A 16,020-nucleotide genomic window follows, 5' to 3' on the forward strand; every position below is an offset into this window, starting at 1 on the left:
GATGTTTTTATATGCCGTTTATATTGCTGTATATGCATGTATTTATGTTTTATATAGGTTGTTTGCATTTACATATATTTATGTCTTATATTATCTGTTTACATTCACATATTTATATCTGCTGCTGTGCTTTTTTTAGCCATCATGCCTGATTACACTGATTCAGTGTATCAGACATGATGTCTATGTCCATTCATTTTTCCCCATAGTCGGCTGCAGCTCTGTGCAAGCCGACTTTTTTTGTTGTGAGATCTCCATGACGACGGCTGCAGCCTTGTGCGAGCCGCCGCGTCATACTCTCCACGCCCCTAGTCTGACGACTGCCGCAGCCCTGTGCGAGCCGTCGTCTCTCATTGTGTCCACGCCCCCCCTTCAGGCATTAGCCGCACCTCCTGTGCGTGCAGACGCCCTTTCAAGCCATCACATAGACGCCGGCGGCTGCGCAGTGCTCGCCGGCGTCTAACTACACTTCCCATCAACCCCTGCTGTGTTCATGCCGGTCATGTGACCGTGCTATATTTGAACTAATTATATGTATATTTTGCTCGTTTTAGATGTATATTTATAAATTCTAATTGTTATTTAGCACCTCTATTTTACCACTCAGTACTTTCTCTGTTTCTATACAGCTTTTATTATATTAATACCAACCCGTTTTGTGATTGGTTACTTAATTTTTGGCGCCAATTTCAAACAATTGGGTTTGCTATTTATTCATTTTCAACGCCTTGTGGCGAAACGCGTTTATGGTTTTATAATTGTGTATTTTTAATATTAAAGTATATTTGGTTACTTTTAATTGTACTATTTATCTTTTAATACACATTTACCTACTTTTTACCTGGCATCGTTTTATTACGTCGGACTCCAAGCAATCCTAGGTGGGGATTATACCACCAGCGCTATCAACAAGGAGCAGTTGTTCTGCTCCTTTCTTGTGAGTACCCATTCTATTTTATTATTTTATTTAATAGTTTTTACACAGTGAACACTATTGGCTGTTTCTTTCTATCTGAGTGTTCATTATACCACGGACGGAAGAAACGCAGACGAAGGAAACTCACCTTATATCCCATAAGCGGGGATCAAACCGCTGTACACCCTTCACACCAGAGCGGGTCATAGCTCTTATAAATGTGAGTTTGCATTCAAGATTCTTTATATATTTATCTCAACTATTATCAACATACTACACTATTTGGTTTCCAATATTTTTGTCTCTTACATATGAGTTGACCGACAAGGAAGAACAGAATAAGAATAATTGCTCCGGACTGAACACTGCCATACAACCACTACAGACGTCTCTAGATAAGACTTTTTCCTTTTTTACCCATTTATTTTATTTGGACTATTTTATCTAGTTTTTATTAGGCGCAGCCCTTATTCCTATTTTTTTCTCTATATATACATACGCACCTACACACAGACTGAAAGATACATACATATATACATACAGACGCAGCTACACACAGACTGAAAGACGCTGACACAGTTAATGTTGCTTACCTTTTTTTGCAGGAGGTTGGCTGTGGCTGAAGGGAGTCGGCGTGGCTCCCGCGGCCTGTCTCTCTCTCCCCTCCTGCGCGGAGGGAGCTGGGAGGAAGTGACCACCGACCGTCACTTCCTCCCAGCAGTACTTTGCAGCTGCGATTTATTTTATTTTTTTTTTAAAGGGGCCCGGTTGCGCTATTGCATGGCCGCAGCGCTGACTGTGCCACTGAAGATATAGGGCCCATCAGGTGTCCCTGGTTCCTTCGGCTGGGTTCAGGACCCTGGCAGGCCAGATCCAGGCCATGGGCCGTAGTTTGAGGACCCCTGCTCTACATCAAATGTGCAGGGGGCTCAAATACTTAAATATTTGTATTGAGAAAGTGTTCCTCAAAGTACCTAAACAACTTCAGTGTTTTGAAGTAGTCTCCATGGAATGGAAGCAGGCTGCATTCATACCTAAACAACTTCAGTGTTTTGAAGTAGTCTCCATGGAATGGAAGCAGGCTGCATTCATAACTTTACATTGAATGTTATCCAAACAGCCAGTAGATGGCAGTTACAGACCACTAACTACTGTTTTAAATGGACAGTATCGTCACCAGAACAACTATAGCTTAATGTAGTTGTTCTGGTGATTTATAGTCAGTCCCTGCAGGACTCGTGTTCATGTACACACTGCCATTTCAGAGAAAATAAACATTTAATTTAGATCCTAGAGACATTTGGCAGTTAACAATCCGGACTGATGGAGGAATCTGTTTAAGTAATTTTTCTCTGTTATGGTGGCAGTACGTATGGGTTGTGCTTCCTAATTGGGACAAGCATCTGCAAGATAGGTAATGAAAAGTTCCTCCCCTTTACCCTATAAAGGTCTTCCTCCAGCAAACCCACCTCAGTTCTTCCTTGTCCCAGCACGGGACGGCTCAAGCGTCTGTTTAAGATGAGGCACACAGGTTGCTGTCTGGGGGAGGATGCCCGATAGCCGCCCGGCTGGTAGGCTGAGCGGCATGGCTCTGTTTGTGGAGGTTCTGGAGCCCTTTCTGTTTAACTTTACGCCGAGTATGTTACGGCTTGGTGAGTATGTGCAGGCAAGGGGGGGGGACGCCTTCATTATGTTGCAGGCTGTGTGCCCGCGCACAGCGGTGGAACGCCTGTCCGGGTGGTGTTGCGCTTCACCGAAGTTCCGGGTGCACTATTGCGCATGCGCGAACCAGAACGTCCGGGATACCGCCGAGTGCAGATTGCTGTGCTGTTACCTCTGGAAGTTTGTCAGAAAGGTTCCCCATGTCACCAAGCCCCCACACGGCTCAGGTTTTCAAGGTAAGATTAACTGATCTTTGCTTTGAAATTCTGTTCTGATTAAAATTGTAAGTTATGGATGGAATTTTTTTGCAGAAATTGGACTGTGTGCAAAATGGACTGTTTGTACACTGTGGAAGGCCTCTGCTGTATAAGACGTTTGCTTATTGTATCTGTGCTACCATCCTTAATATGGTTCTGGGATTTATAAATATGACCACGGTGCTGCAATTTCTCGGGTTAAATTAAGCCAAGAACATGCAATCATTCCTATCTTTGAATTCTTATAGAGAATCAAATAGTGTATCAGCTGCCCTACCTGAGATGTTCCGCAGAGACCGAAGAGAAGCATCCTTCGATAACTTATGTCTGGCGAATGTTTATCTACCTCTTCTTGAGACATGTCTGGTTCATCATACTGTGTGGAGTTGGTTCCCACCTGATGTACTGAGAAGGTTCATTAGGAATGAATCGGTCATGGGGCAGGATAAATCTTCTAGACATGGGGTTTGAGGAACAGATAACCTTCATTAAAGTTTCTGTTCCTCAAAACCCAGGTGGACCTTGTTGGGCACAGGGACACAAAGTGAACAAGCCAATAAGTCATACAGTGAGACACTCTCGTACACAAACAATAGAATCCCTCCTCTGTGCTTGGGAGATAATTGAATCAGGAACTGTACTAATCCAACCTAATTATCTCCAAGCACAGAAAAAACATACAATTTTATGAAACCCCAAAAAGTACCTTAAAAACACATAAAACCCCATAAGTCACATCCCCTGGTAGCCCCGATCTGGCTTAACAACATATCCAAAAATCACCCAGATCGGTTCAGGAATTTCCTGGAAGTCCTAGTTTTGACCGACTGCAAGCATTGCCCCCTGCCCAAAACGGTTCCAGGGAAATCAGTGCTAACAGTCGGTAAAGTTCGGTAGTCTTTTACAGGTTTCCCTGCAGGGCCCAGAGTCTGTGGCTGGCAAGCAGGCTCGTGGAAAACTCACTTGGAGAGGGGAGTTTGTCACAATAAGAAATATTTTTATTTTTTTTTGGTTCTGCCTGACATTTTAACTGCGAATGTCATAATACTGTTTGCTTTTTTTTTTTTTTTTTTTTAAATTCTTTATTTTAGTGTGCAATGAAAGAATAACAGACAGGCTTGCATTGCCACGACAGCGTCCGCAAGCTTATAATGGACAAACATCTGCATACAGTGTCATGATATATGAAACAGTTGCACTTTTTTCATTTAAAGAAGCAGGCTGAAACATAGATTGTTTAGTAATACTTAGAACATTACAGGCTAGAGATCATACGTTAGTAAAAAATACTGTTTGCTTTTAATGCAATATAATACACATATTTGTATTCAGCGATGTCTCACGTGTAAAACAGTACCTCCTACGTACAGGTTTTATGGTCTTTTGGGATGTTACAGGGTCAAATATAGAATGTTACATTTTTCAGTTTTTTCACATTGAAATTTGCCAGATTGGGTAAGCTGCCTTTCAGACTGTATGGTAGCCCAGGAATGAGATTTACCCCCATGATGGCATACCATTAGCAATAGTAGACAACCCATGGTATTGCAAATGGAGTATGTCGAGTTAATTTTAGTAGCCACTTAGTCACAAACACTGGCCACAGCTTATTGAATTTGTTCTGGTGAGTAGAATCATTACCTTCAGGTCTTTAGCTGTAAACACTGTCTTTTCAGAGAAAATGCAGTGTTTACATTACAGCCTAGTGATACCTCTACTGACCACTCCTTAGATGGCTGTTAGAGATCCTTCCTGGGTCATGGCTGTCTAAAATGCATCCAAACATTCAGTGTCTCCTCCCTCTGCAGGCAGACACTGAACTTTACTCATAGAGATACATTGATTCAATTCATCTCTATGAGGAGATACTGATTGGCCAGGGTTGTGTTTGAATCATGCTGGCTCGGGCCCTGATGTCTCTGTCAGTCTCAGCCAATCCTATGGGGAAGCACTGTGATTGGATCAGGCTTTTTTTTTTTTTTTTTAGGCAAACGGCTTCTGGCTTGAATACAGTAAGATGTTGCTATATTTATGGAGGCATGAGGGGCACAGGGGGGCTAGATTGTGGTTTTAACACAATAGGGTCAGGAATACATGTTTGTGTTTCTGACCCTATAGTGATCCTTTAAAGGGACACTATAGTCACCTGAACAACTACAGCTTAATGTATTTGTTCAGGTGAGATCTATAGCTCCCTGCAGGCAATCTAATGTAAACACTGTATTTTCAGAGAAAATAGTGTTTACATCGATTGATAGGAATACCTCCAGTGGCCGTCACTCAGACGGCCACCAGAGGGACTTCCTATCATGCAGGGCCCTAAAAAGGCCCTGTACACGTCAGACGTTTGAAAATACGTCTGACGTGTGCAGGAGAGAGAAGGCACTGTGTGCACGCCTTCTCTCTCCAGCCTGTCAGCAGAGGAGGGGGGCGGGCAAAGACCGCGAGCTGAGCTGTCAGTCAGCTCAGCTCGCCACTGCGCGGTAGTGCGCTCAGGACTTCAGAGGGCGGCATGAATGCCGCCCTCTGAAGTATGTGCGGCGAAGCCGCGCATGCGCACAAGGGAGCAATGACGCTTCCAAATGGAAGCGTCTGATTGCTCCCTGCTCGCGCCCACCTATTTCGTCATTTTGACGAAATAGGGGGCGCGGCTTCACGAGGCTCCCGGCGCTGGAATGAGGTGAGTAAAATATTCTCCCTGGAGAGTCCCTTTAAGTTTAATTCAAATGTAAATTGAAAAATAAAAAAAAAAAACGGTTTACTCACCATAAATTCTTTTTTTCGGTTATGTGGCGGCAGTATGTATAGGTTGTGCTTCCTAATTGGAACTAGCACCTGCAAGATAGGTAATTAAGAAAAGTTCCTCCTCTTTACCCTATAATGGGCTTTGCCCACCTAATCCACACACTGTAAGCAAAATTAAAATTTTGAGGGAGGGAAATTTGTACTGCCACGATATTAAGAAATAATTTTATTCTATATTTATAAACTGTATTCAAGCCAGAAGCTGTAGATCTGCATGCTGTTTGCCTCAAAAAAATCAAGCCGTCTGCTGACATCAGAAGTGGTAGCCTGATCCAATCACAATGCTTCAACATAGGATTGGCTGAGACTGACAAAAAGGCAGATCAGGGCAGACCCAGCATGATTCAAACACAGCCCTGGCCAATCAGCATCTCATCATAGAGATGAATTGAATCAATGAATCTCTGAGGAAAGTTTAGTATCTGCATGCAGAGGGTGGAGATAATGAATGGATGTATTTTAGGCAGCCATGACCCAGGAAGGATCTCTAACAGTTATCCGAGGAGTGGCCAGTGAAGGTATTACTAGGCTGTAATGTAAACACTGCATTTTTTCTAAGAAGACGTCTCATTAAAGTGGTTTGGGTGCAGTGTCCCTGTTGCCTTAACCCTGCAGCTGAAATCACTGTTTTTAGAAAAAATGCTATGCTTACATTGCAGGGTAAAGACTACCTCTAGTGGCTGTCTAACTTTATGAAACTTTGCTGGATGTCCTTACGCTTTGCATTTACAGACATGACCTCCGGCCCCCAGACTGAAAAAGGTTGACCCCTGATATAGATCATATTCTCATAGTCCATTAGAGCAGGGGTTCCCAACCCAATCCTTAAGTACCCCCTACCAGTCTAGGATACTTGAGAACTGGGTTGGGAACCACTGCATTAGAGGGTTGGAATCAAAATACATAGTATTTGCACATATTCTGAAATGCTGTATTTGGAATGTTCTTGCATAGAGTTTTAAAATTGTCATAACTGCTTTATGTACTGTATTTTACTTTTTGCGTTTTAGGACAGCCGTTGCAAGGAAACTGGCAATTCTGCAGTGCCACAAGCCACCAAGAAGAAAACTAACTGGAAAGCTTTTCCTGTTCATTTTAAGCATGAACAGCCAGAAATGAAAGTCTATGGTATGAGCCCATTCCCTGCATGGATGGAGTATTTCCAGAAGCACACCAATGACGCTGAGGGAAATACCTAGTTTTGTATCCACAGCCTATTTGAAAAAGAGAAGCACCATAATATGTGGCACACAGACTATTACAGCAAGCTTAAAGTGACACTATTGTCACCAGAACTACAGCGTAATCTAGTTGTCAGTCCCTGCAAGATTTTTGCAGTAAACACTGTGTTTTCAGAGAAAAGGGAGTGTTTACATTACAACCTAGGTACACCTCCAGTGGCCTCAGATGATTGAGGCCACTGGAGGATTACTCAGATGATTACTAGAGGTGCTTCCTGGGGTGTCAATGCATCTCTGAGATGCTGTCTGGCACAGTGCTTTAACGCGCATTCACAATTGCCTCCCAATGCTTTCCTATGAGATAGCATCGGATTGGCTGATATCATAAAGATTGGTCTCTACCGTAGAGGTGGGGCCAGCTGCGGAGAGACCGAAGTTAAAATATATTTTTAATACCAAGGGCAGCTGGAGATCGAAATAGTTGGGAAACTGTTGGCTAGGGGCCTAATGTGCATGCACAGCGAGCGACATGCTCATTTATACAACCCCATAGAAAAGCATTGAATCAATGCTTTCCTATGGGGTTTTAGCAGATTCTGGATGTCCTAGTGCATAGTCGGGTGACCAAAAGTCGACGAATGACCCGAAAGCGTGTCTAGTGGCTGTCTGGTAGACAGCAACTATAGGTGGACTTTACCCTGCAATGTAATTATCGCAGTTTCTCAATAACTACAATAATTACAATTGCATGGTTAAACTGACAGTGACATTGTACCCAGACCACTTCAATGAGATGAAGTGGTCTGGGTGCCTATAGTGTCCCTTTAGAAAATTGACAAAACATCACATTCTGCATGTCCTGGTGGTGGCTAAAAGTAATCTGGCATGATACTGGAAATCACCAGTACAGATTTCTCAATAAATGTTCCACCTACAGGTTTCAAAGGATTTGGAATAACTGGAACTGGTTCTGATTGAAAACCATATTTTTGTTTACTGCAATGTCTGTTGACTTTTACTAGTTTTCTGGTTTTGGTTTATTTTTTTATTTTTATATGAATGAAGAACTTTTAAATAAAATGTATATTGAAGAAAAAATCTTTCCTGTAGGTCCACAAGATCCAGAGAGACTTCTACAGTGCCCATATGATGCCAATCACCAGATAAGGGCTTGTCGATACCCTTATCATCTGATAAAGTGCAGAAAGGTAAAGTTTTTTTTGGGGGGGGGGTGATTTATAGTCTCTCTTTTTGTTTTGTGTTTTGTACCTCTTTTGCCTAGATATGATTAATAACCTTCCATGCTATCCCTTCCTGACCATGGACATATCCGGTACGTCAGACAAACTGTCCTTCAGGACGTCCGCGGCAAATTTGAGCGCTGGAAGCGATCGTGATCGCTGAAAGCCAGCTCTGATGGTTTTAGAAATGCCCAGTGTTATGTCCTTAGCTTTGAGAAAGTTATAGGGCTATTCGTACAAGTAGCACTCTGCTATTTCCAAACCATTTTTTATTTTATATTTTGATAAGGCATCGTGCAATACCTCTCCTTACTGCCGGGCACCAGAATAATCCCTCCCCCCGGAGAGATTACTTCCGGGTTGCTCCATGTGGCACCCGGCAGTAAAGCAGAGCATCAGAAGCCATTTGGCAGGCTTCCGATCCTCATCATAGAGGCAGGCTAGGGTCATCCAATCAGAGCTTGCCCCTATATCAATTTTATTCCAACTATGATCCCCATTTGTCTAATCGGGTCAATATTAGTAAATATTGACTCTAATCAGTGTGCATCTCCCTCTCCACTTGTGTTAGGTTGAGATTTAGGTAGGCTTTTCAGAACTATTAACCTCTATCATGCCAGTGATCACTATAGATCACTGGCTCTTGCACTTATTTTGCTGTCCGCATTTTTTTAGGGGTTAAAACGGATCACTAAAGTGATTGTGATCATGTCACACAGGCCGTATAGTGCTTAGGAGGCATATGCCATCCTTGCGTTAGTCTGATGCGTCTGTCTGACTCTGATCCTGATTGTAACACTGCCAGGTGCTCAGATACATCACTTGATACAGTGTCTGCTGCTAGTGATGTATCTGTGGCTGCTAGTTCCCCCGCTAGAAGGAGATGTGCTGCTCCAGGTAGCAGTACTGCTGAGGAGTGGGTAGTGCCTCATCGCCAGATATCCTGGTATCAATGTGGATGTCGCAGGATTTAGCCCTCAGCAGTTTATGGAGGAGTTTCTGGGTGATGTATTGGGGAACATTGTCGCCTAAACTTATTTATATGCCCAGCAGTTCCGTGCTTCTAAGCCGGAGTCTTTTTTGGCAAAGCAACAATGGGCCCCCGTAGATATGCCAGAATTAAAAAAATAAATAAAAATAAAAAATAGTCTTCTGGGCATTGACTATGCTGATGGGCATCATAAATAAGCCCTCCATCCGCTCCTACTGGAGCAATAGCCCTATCTGCTCTACCCCCATTTACTCCCAGTGTATGTCGAGTAAGAGGTATGAAATGATTCCACATTTCCTGCACTTCAGCGACAATAGCCTGTGCCTCCCTAGGGAGCATCCCTAGTTTGTCAGGCTGTATAAAATCCGCCCCCTGATTACCCACTTCACTGCCAAGTTTGCAGAGGCTTATACACCTGGAATGAATATATGCATGGATGAATCCCTGATGGAGTATAAGGGAAAGCTGGGATTCAAGCAGTATATTCCTTCCAAGCGCTCCAGGTATGGTGTAAAGGTGTATAAGCTCTGTGAGACTGGGTATACTTGGGCCTTCCGGATGTACGAGGGAAAAGCCACCTTGACCGTCCATGTTGCCTAAAACACATGGGAACCAGTGGCAAGATTGTCTGGGACCTGATATTCTGGGACTGTGGAGGTCTCTGTATGTGGCAGAGCTGAGAGCACAAGGAAGCCAGCGTGCATCAAGGCATATAACCGGCATATGGGTGGTGTTGATCTGGCAGATCAGCTGCTGCAGCCCTACCTAATTATACAGAAGACACGCAATCTACCTAATGCAGATTGCAACCCACAACGCTTTTATTGTTGTGCAACAAAGCAAACCCTGGAATGCAACAGACTTTTTTACCGTTCCAGCTCCATATCATTTTTGGGGATTTTGAACCGTGATGCACCTGCTCCCCAGGCGGTGATGGGAGAGAGCAGAGTTGGGGCTACACATTTTATTTTTAAAATTCGCATTCCCCCAACCCTCCCTTACTGCGGCAAAGCATAACCCCCTGCCCCCCCCCAAAAAATGCAGTCTGTTTTAAGAGGGGGCAGGGAAAAGATACCATATATTACTGTCCTGATTGGCCTGGTCTCTGCATTGGGGACTGCTTCAAATGATACCCCACATAGGTCCATTTTTTTTACATTTACAGTTTTTATTTTTTTTATTTTATTTACGTTTACCATATTGGGTGTACTCAGGAGGCCTTGCAGAAAACAACCTGGAGTGTTTTCTTGCAATAACCAACAGGCTCCCCTAAATCGTGTGTGTATGAAAATTGAAAAATTACCACCACACATTTTCTCCAATTTTTTGACTAAAACGATTGCATGAAAGGCATCAAAACACTCCATATACAATACAGTGGGGTGTCAACTTTTCAAATATATGCGCGCTCAATGTAAAAATACCACCATTTGAAATACCCTATGGCAGGTATAGGCATCCTTCGGCACTCCAGATGTTTTGGACTACACCTCCCATGATGCTTTGTCAGCATTATGGGGGATGTAGTCTACAACATCTGGAGTACCGAAGGTTGCCTACCCCTGCCCTAGGGTGTCTACTTTTCAAAAATATATGGTTTGATGGGGGTAAACTACATTGGCCGGCTTCAAAAATGTCCCAAATAGGACATGGGTGCATGATGACCTGCTGTTAAAATTCCAAGTTGGAAAACTGCAATGCGCAATCTCCAAATAAGTTCTTTTAGCCTCCAGAGAACGCAACACACCTGTACTTGGGTGGTATCACTGTACTCAGGAGATGTTGCTGGACATATATTGGGGTGTTATTTGGCAGTAACCCTTAAAGTTCTCAGTACATGTATTCTCAAATTGCTATGTGTCAAAAAAATCACCAATTTAAAAAATTTTTTTTTTTTTAATTAGGCATAGATTGGTGGTAAAATGGTTGCATGAAAAGAGTCAAAATACCCCAAGTTTAATACATTAGGTTGTCTTCTTTTTAAAAATAAATACATGTGAAGGGTTATTCAAGGATTCCTGACATATATCAGTGTTACAATGGAACTTGCGTTCATTTAAAAAAAAAAAAAAATGGTTTGGAAATAGCAAAGTGCTACTTGTACTAGTAGCCCTATAACTTTCTCAAAGCTCATAACATTGGGCATTTCTAAACTCAGGAGAAAATAAGAAACTATTTATCACAGGTTGTTTGTTGGCGGTTGTAGATGTGTAACAGATTTTGGTGATCAAAGTTAGAAAATTGTTTGGTTTTTTTCCATATTTTATCTACAGTAAATTATATGATGAAAATAATGGTATCTTTAGAAAGACCATTTAATGACGAGAAAAACGGTATATAATGTGTGGGTACAGTAAATGAGAGGAAAACTTACAGCTAGACACAAACACCACAGAAATTTAAAGAGCCCTGGTCCTCAACGGTAAGAAAATTGAAAAAATGGTCTGGTCATTAAGGGGTTAAATATGTTAGTGCAGTGAGTTTGCCATTGCAGCAAGAAGTCCATTTCTAACTTGTATATGTCTAATGGGAACGCTTTATATATAGTGAATTGGTCTCGTTATTACCAAGGAATTCCCGATCTTTTGACTGGCTCTCTTGGATTTCATTGAGATACCTTTATTTGGCTCTATTTGGAGTAACAAAATAACACTACTCTCAAGTAGACTACAGTATTTATCCCCAGTGTACAAACAAACCAACTAACACCAATGACAGAGTACTATCCCAGATCAGTGTCAATTTCTTTTGAATAAAATGTTTTGCTATGGCATAGACTGGTAAGAACATTTTATAGCCATCAAGTGTTCACTTGGATTAGAGTAATATTGGTTGTTTTTGTTATGTGCTTGATGGCCCTATCAAACCTTGGAACACCAAGATTTTTGTTTCCTATATTAACTATTGTATATTATACACAGTTGAAATTCTGATCAGGGCATAAATGTTTACTGCTTAAGCAATTGGTATCTTTCATCATGTGAAATGTGATTTAGTAACTCATCCTTTTTTGTTTAACTTCAGAGTCATCAAGATGTTGCCATGCAGCTTGCCACTTGCCCATTTAATGCTCGTCATATGGTGCCACGTGCAGAACTCAGCCACCATATCTCAAGCTGTGAGGATAAAAGTTGCATTGAACAGGACATTGGTGAGCTAAAATTTAGTTTTACAGTGGATGCTCTTCCCTCTCTTGTATGCCCAGGTTTAAATGTTATAGCTTCAAAGTGATGTAATTTAAGCATTTTAGTTCCAACCATAAAGCAATTTGAAAACAAAATATTGAAGTTTGGGGGCTATGGACTTGACTTTATTGAGAGTAGTTCTGGAGCGAAGTATTGAATGCGGACCAAATACTCTCAGAACTGATCACTTTAAATGTACATTCAGCACATCTAGAACACCACTGCTGCAATTTGTTTATACAGAAATGCCTGCAAAACGAAAAGGGTTACGCCAACATCCATGACCACTTCTGCTATTGAATTACATATGTGCAGTGTTTTCAGTTGCACATGCAGAGTAACGTGCAACTCTGTTCCGGGCTGCTTAATGTTAATTCTATGCAAAAACTGACAGCATGTGCTTGTTGACATATCCGCTTCTACCCTTTATGGCAGTGCTGTGAGCCTGACTGCAAGGAGGATCTAAAATATCCTCTGCCTCCCAGCATTTTCAAGAACCTGCGTTTCTTGCCAGCAATTAAATGGCAGAATGAATATGCACAGACATAAAAGTTGCTCTCATTAGAAAAGAGGACTTTGGACCACTTCGCAACAGACCAGGTCTGTTTTTCTTTAGCCCAGGTAAGACGCTTCTGACGTTGTTTGTTGTTCAGGAGCGGCTTGATAAGAGGAATACGACATCTGAAGCCCATGTCCAGGATCCGTCTGTGTGTAGTGGCTTTTGATGCACTGACTCCAGCCTCAATCCACTCCTTGTGAAAGTCCCCAGCCCTTTTGAATTGCCTTTTCCTGGCAATCCTCTCCAGGCTGCGGTCATCCCTGCTGCTTGTGCACCTTTTTCTTCCACACTTTTCCCTTCCACATAACTTTCTATTAATGTGCTTTGATACAGCACTTTGGGAACATCCAACTTCCTTTGCAATTACCTTTTTAAAGCTTTCCCTCCTTATGTAGGGTGTCAATGATGGTTTTCTGCACAACTGTCAGGTCAGCAGTCTTCCCCATGATTGATTCCTACTGAACCAGACTGAGACCATTTAAAGGCTTTGCAGGTGTTATGGCTTACTTAAAGAATTTACTTAGACCGTCTGGATACCAAATCCGGAGTTCTACAGTAAGTACTGGAGTAGGAAAGATGGGATTACCAAATTAATTAATGATGGGACCGTAAGGAGTCTTTAGCAAAAATAACAAAATGAGTGGTCAAATACCCGAATTGGGTAAAAAATGTCGCCACAGTGGCTCACCCCAAACTATCTTGGTCAATGGGGTACTTTATAGATTTGGCTTAAGGAAGCTACAGATATTAGACTTTAATCATGGAAGGTCAATTCTGATAGCTACAGACAGCAGATAAGCTTAGCTCCAAGTTGCTAAGTAAAGTATTGACTAGAAACACTGGTCTTTAGGCTGGGAACAGACTTGGTTGTAAAGCTCTATAGGCCACAGCTAGTGTCTGTGGAATTGTCTAAATAGAGCCAACAGGATTAAACAGTAGTCTTGCAAATAATCAACAGTTCAAAACTAATTTTAGCTTGGATATAACAAATATTCCTTCAGTTAAAGGACCACTATAATGCCAGGAAAACAAACTTGTTTTCCTGGCACCATAGGGTCTTTTAGGTTCCCCCACTCTCAGGGTCCCACTCCCGCTGGGCTAAAGGTGTTAAACACTTGCCTTTCTCCAGCGCAGTGTTCCCTCGGCACTAGGGAACTTCCTTCCTTCCGACGTCAGCGCTGCATGCGTGCATTCAGACAGTCCATAGGAAAGCATTCTCAATGCTTTCCTATGGACGTCCGCATCCTCGCACTGTGATTTTCACAGTGAGAAGCACCTCTAGTGGCTCTCAGTGAGACAGCCACTAGAGGCTGGATTAACCCTAGTGTAAACATAGCAGTTTCAGAGAAACTATGTTTACAGATGCAGGGTTAAAACCTGGGTGCCAATAGTGGTCCTTTAACCCCTTAAGGACCAAACTTCTGGAATAAAAGGGAATCATGACATGTCACACATGTCAAGTGTCCTTAAGGGGTTAAGGCTCTTTGCCAGTTCTCCAGTTTATAGGATTGTAATGGGTAATTTCTTTAGTGAATGGGTACTCCATCTTGTGTTGTGTGTACATCAGAACTGTGCAGATTGCCTACTTTTTTTTTTGCTAATTCTTGCCGCACCACTTAAACTATCAAATCCTGTAATGTGATTGATTGCAGTTTTGACAAAAATCACAGTTTGCATAAGAGAAAAGTTGCTTGTTTCAACTAGAAGTCATCTTGAATTTTCCAACCTGGGCTGATAACTGAATTTTTTTTCTCTCTTCATTCCAGCTGATGAAAACAGCATTTACAAAAGAGATGTGAAGCCTAGCATGTGGACTTCCCCTCCGTGTTCTGAGGATTGGGACCAAGGTATTGTTAAATTAATTTGTGCTTGATGAGAAACTGATCCAGATCTCCAGTCAAGGAGACTTATTTTAAAGTAACATTATAGGCACACTCCATGATCATATTTATATAAAAAAGTAAATCTAATAAAACTAAAACTTTTATTCCAGTTCCAAGGCAACGTTCTCCCTGCAGCTTGCTCTTCCACATCACTCACTAGCGGAAGTGGCACAGCCATTGGCTGTTGGGTGCCAGTGTGCTGGTGTTTGTCAGGTTTGCACTAGATTCACTTTAACCACCTGGAGCTCTTTTTCTGGGCTGGCTTATGATGTGTCTGGAGGTGGAGCAATACCTTGCTCTAGTAGGGGGGAGGAGGGGGATTAAATTCTTAATGTGCAGTGTTTCATTGCATAATGCTGCTCATAGAGACTTTAGACAACATAATCACTTCAAAAGTAGCCATGGTGCTTTTAAGGAATACCTGAGCGCTGTGCATGTATAAAGTGACTGAGATGACTTGACTTGGAAGTGCGGCGGAGTTGTCTTACTTTTTGCTATCCCCCTCGATGTTCTTTCTATTGGTTTCTATACCAAATCTCTTCAAGAATGTAAGCTTGTCGGAGCAGGGTCCTCAACCTATTGTTCCTGTAACCTTTTATTTTTTTTTATTCTTATTTATTACATTTTTATTAACCCTCTTTATAATGTAACGCGCTGTGGAATAAGTTGGTTCTTTATAAAAGACAAAATAATGTGCAATGGTGGTTTTCTATCATTTTATTTGCCAACCTGTTGGTGGTAGGTAATGTAATTTTTTGGGTGCTATCTCTAAGTATATAACTGTGGTTTGCTATTCTGCAGAGCTTTTGTGAATTTCGTTCACACTCCAAGTTTAAGACCGATGTACTGTTTGAGTTTTATAAAAAAAAAAAAAAAAGATTGTGTTTTAGTCCCAGACGGAGCTGTGATTGATTGGAAGATAATTGTAACAATTTCTTTTCTCTTTCTCACTGATTGCACTTTAATAAGAATGATTTTTTTTTTTTTTTTTTTTTTTTCCTTACAGATTTGCAGAGTAAACCGCCTTCTGTGTTCATGTGGGGGACACCTTCGTACCCTGTGCCTAGGTAAATTAGATATCCAGTTTTAAGCTATAAAGAAGGGTAATGGTAGTGGAACTTTTTAGCTGGGGTGGTGGAGTGTAACATATCCTGACGTAGTTCTCCATAAACCTGACTGTCGTACTTTGTAAGCTTTATGAGGACTTCTTGTAGTTCCAAATCAAAGCTGTTCAGGCAAATCTAGAGTTGGGAGGTATGCACTGTGAGCAATGCCATGAAATGAAGTAGTTTGTACTGTCTTGCTCTGTGAAATGCCAGGTAAGGTATTCATATTAACTG

The 16,020-nt window shown here is 41.9% G+C and overlaps 1 protein-coding gene across 1 annotated transcript in view; it reads left to right on the forward strand.

The window, feature by feature from the left end:
- Positions 1-16,020, forward strand: part of LOC134578081 (gametocyte-specific factor 1-like) — a 30,502-nt gene that overhangs the window by 13,237 nt on the left and 1,245 nt on the right. Inside the window, exons 3-7 of the mRNA XM_063437097.1 lie at positions 6,651-6,768; positions 7,932-8,029; positions 12,078-12,204; positions 14,564-14,644; positions 15,687-15,747. Of these exons, the coding sequence (XP_063293167.1) occupies positions 6,651-6,768; positions 7,932-8,029; positions 12,078-12,204; positions 14,564-14,644; positions 15,687-15,747 (485 nt within the window). The remainder of the gene's footprint in view (positions 1-6,650; positions 6,769-7,931; positions 8,030-12,077; positions 12,205-14,563; positions 14,645-15,686; positions 15,748-16,020) is intronic.

This window comes from Pelobates fuscus, chromosome 1, assembly GCF_036172605.1.
Source record: "Pelobates fuscus isolate aPelFus1 chromosome 1, aPelFus1.pri, whole genome shotgun sequence".
Classification (NCBI taxonomy): domain Eukaryota; kingdom Metazoa; phylum Chordata; class Amphibia; order Anura; family Pelobatidae; genus Pelobates; species Pelobates fuscus.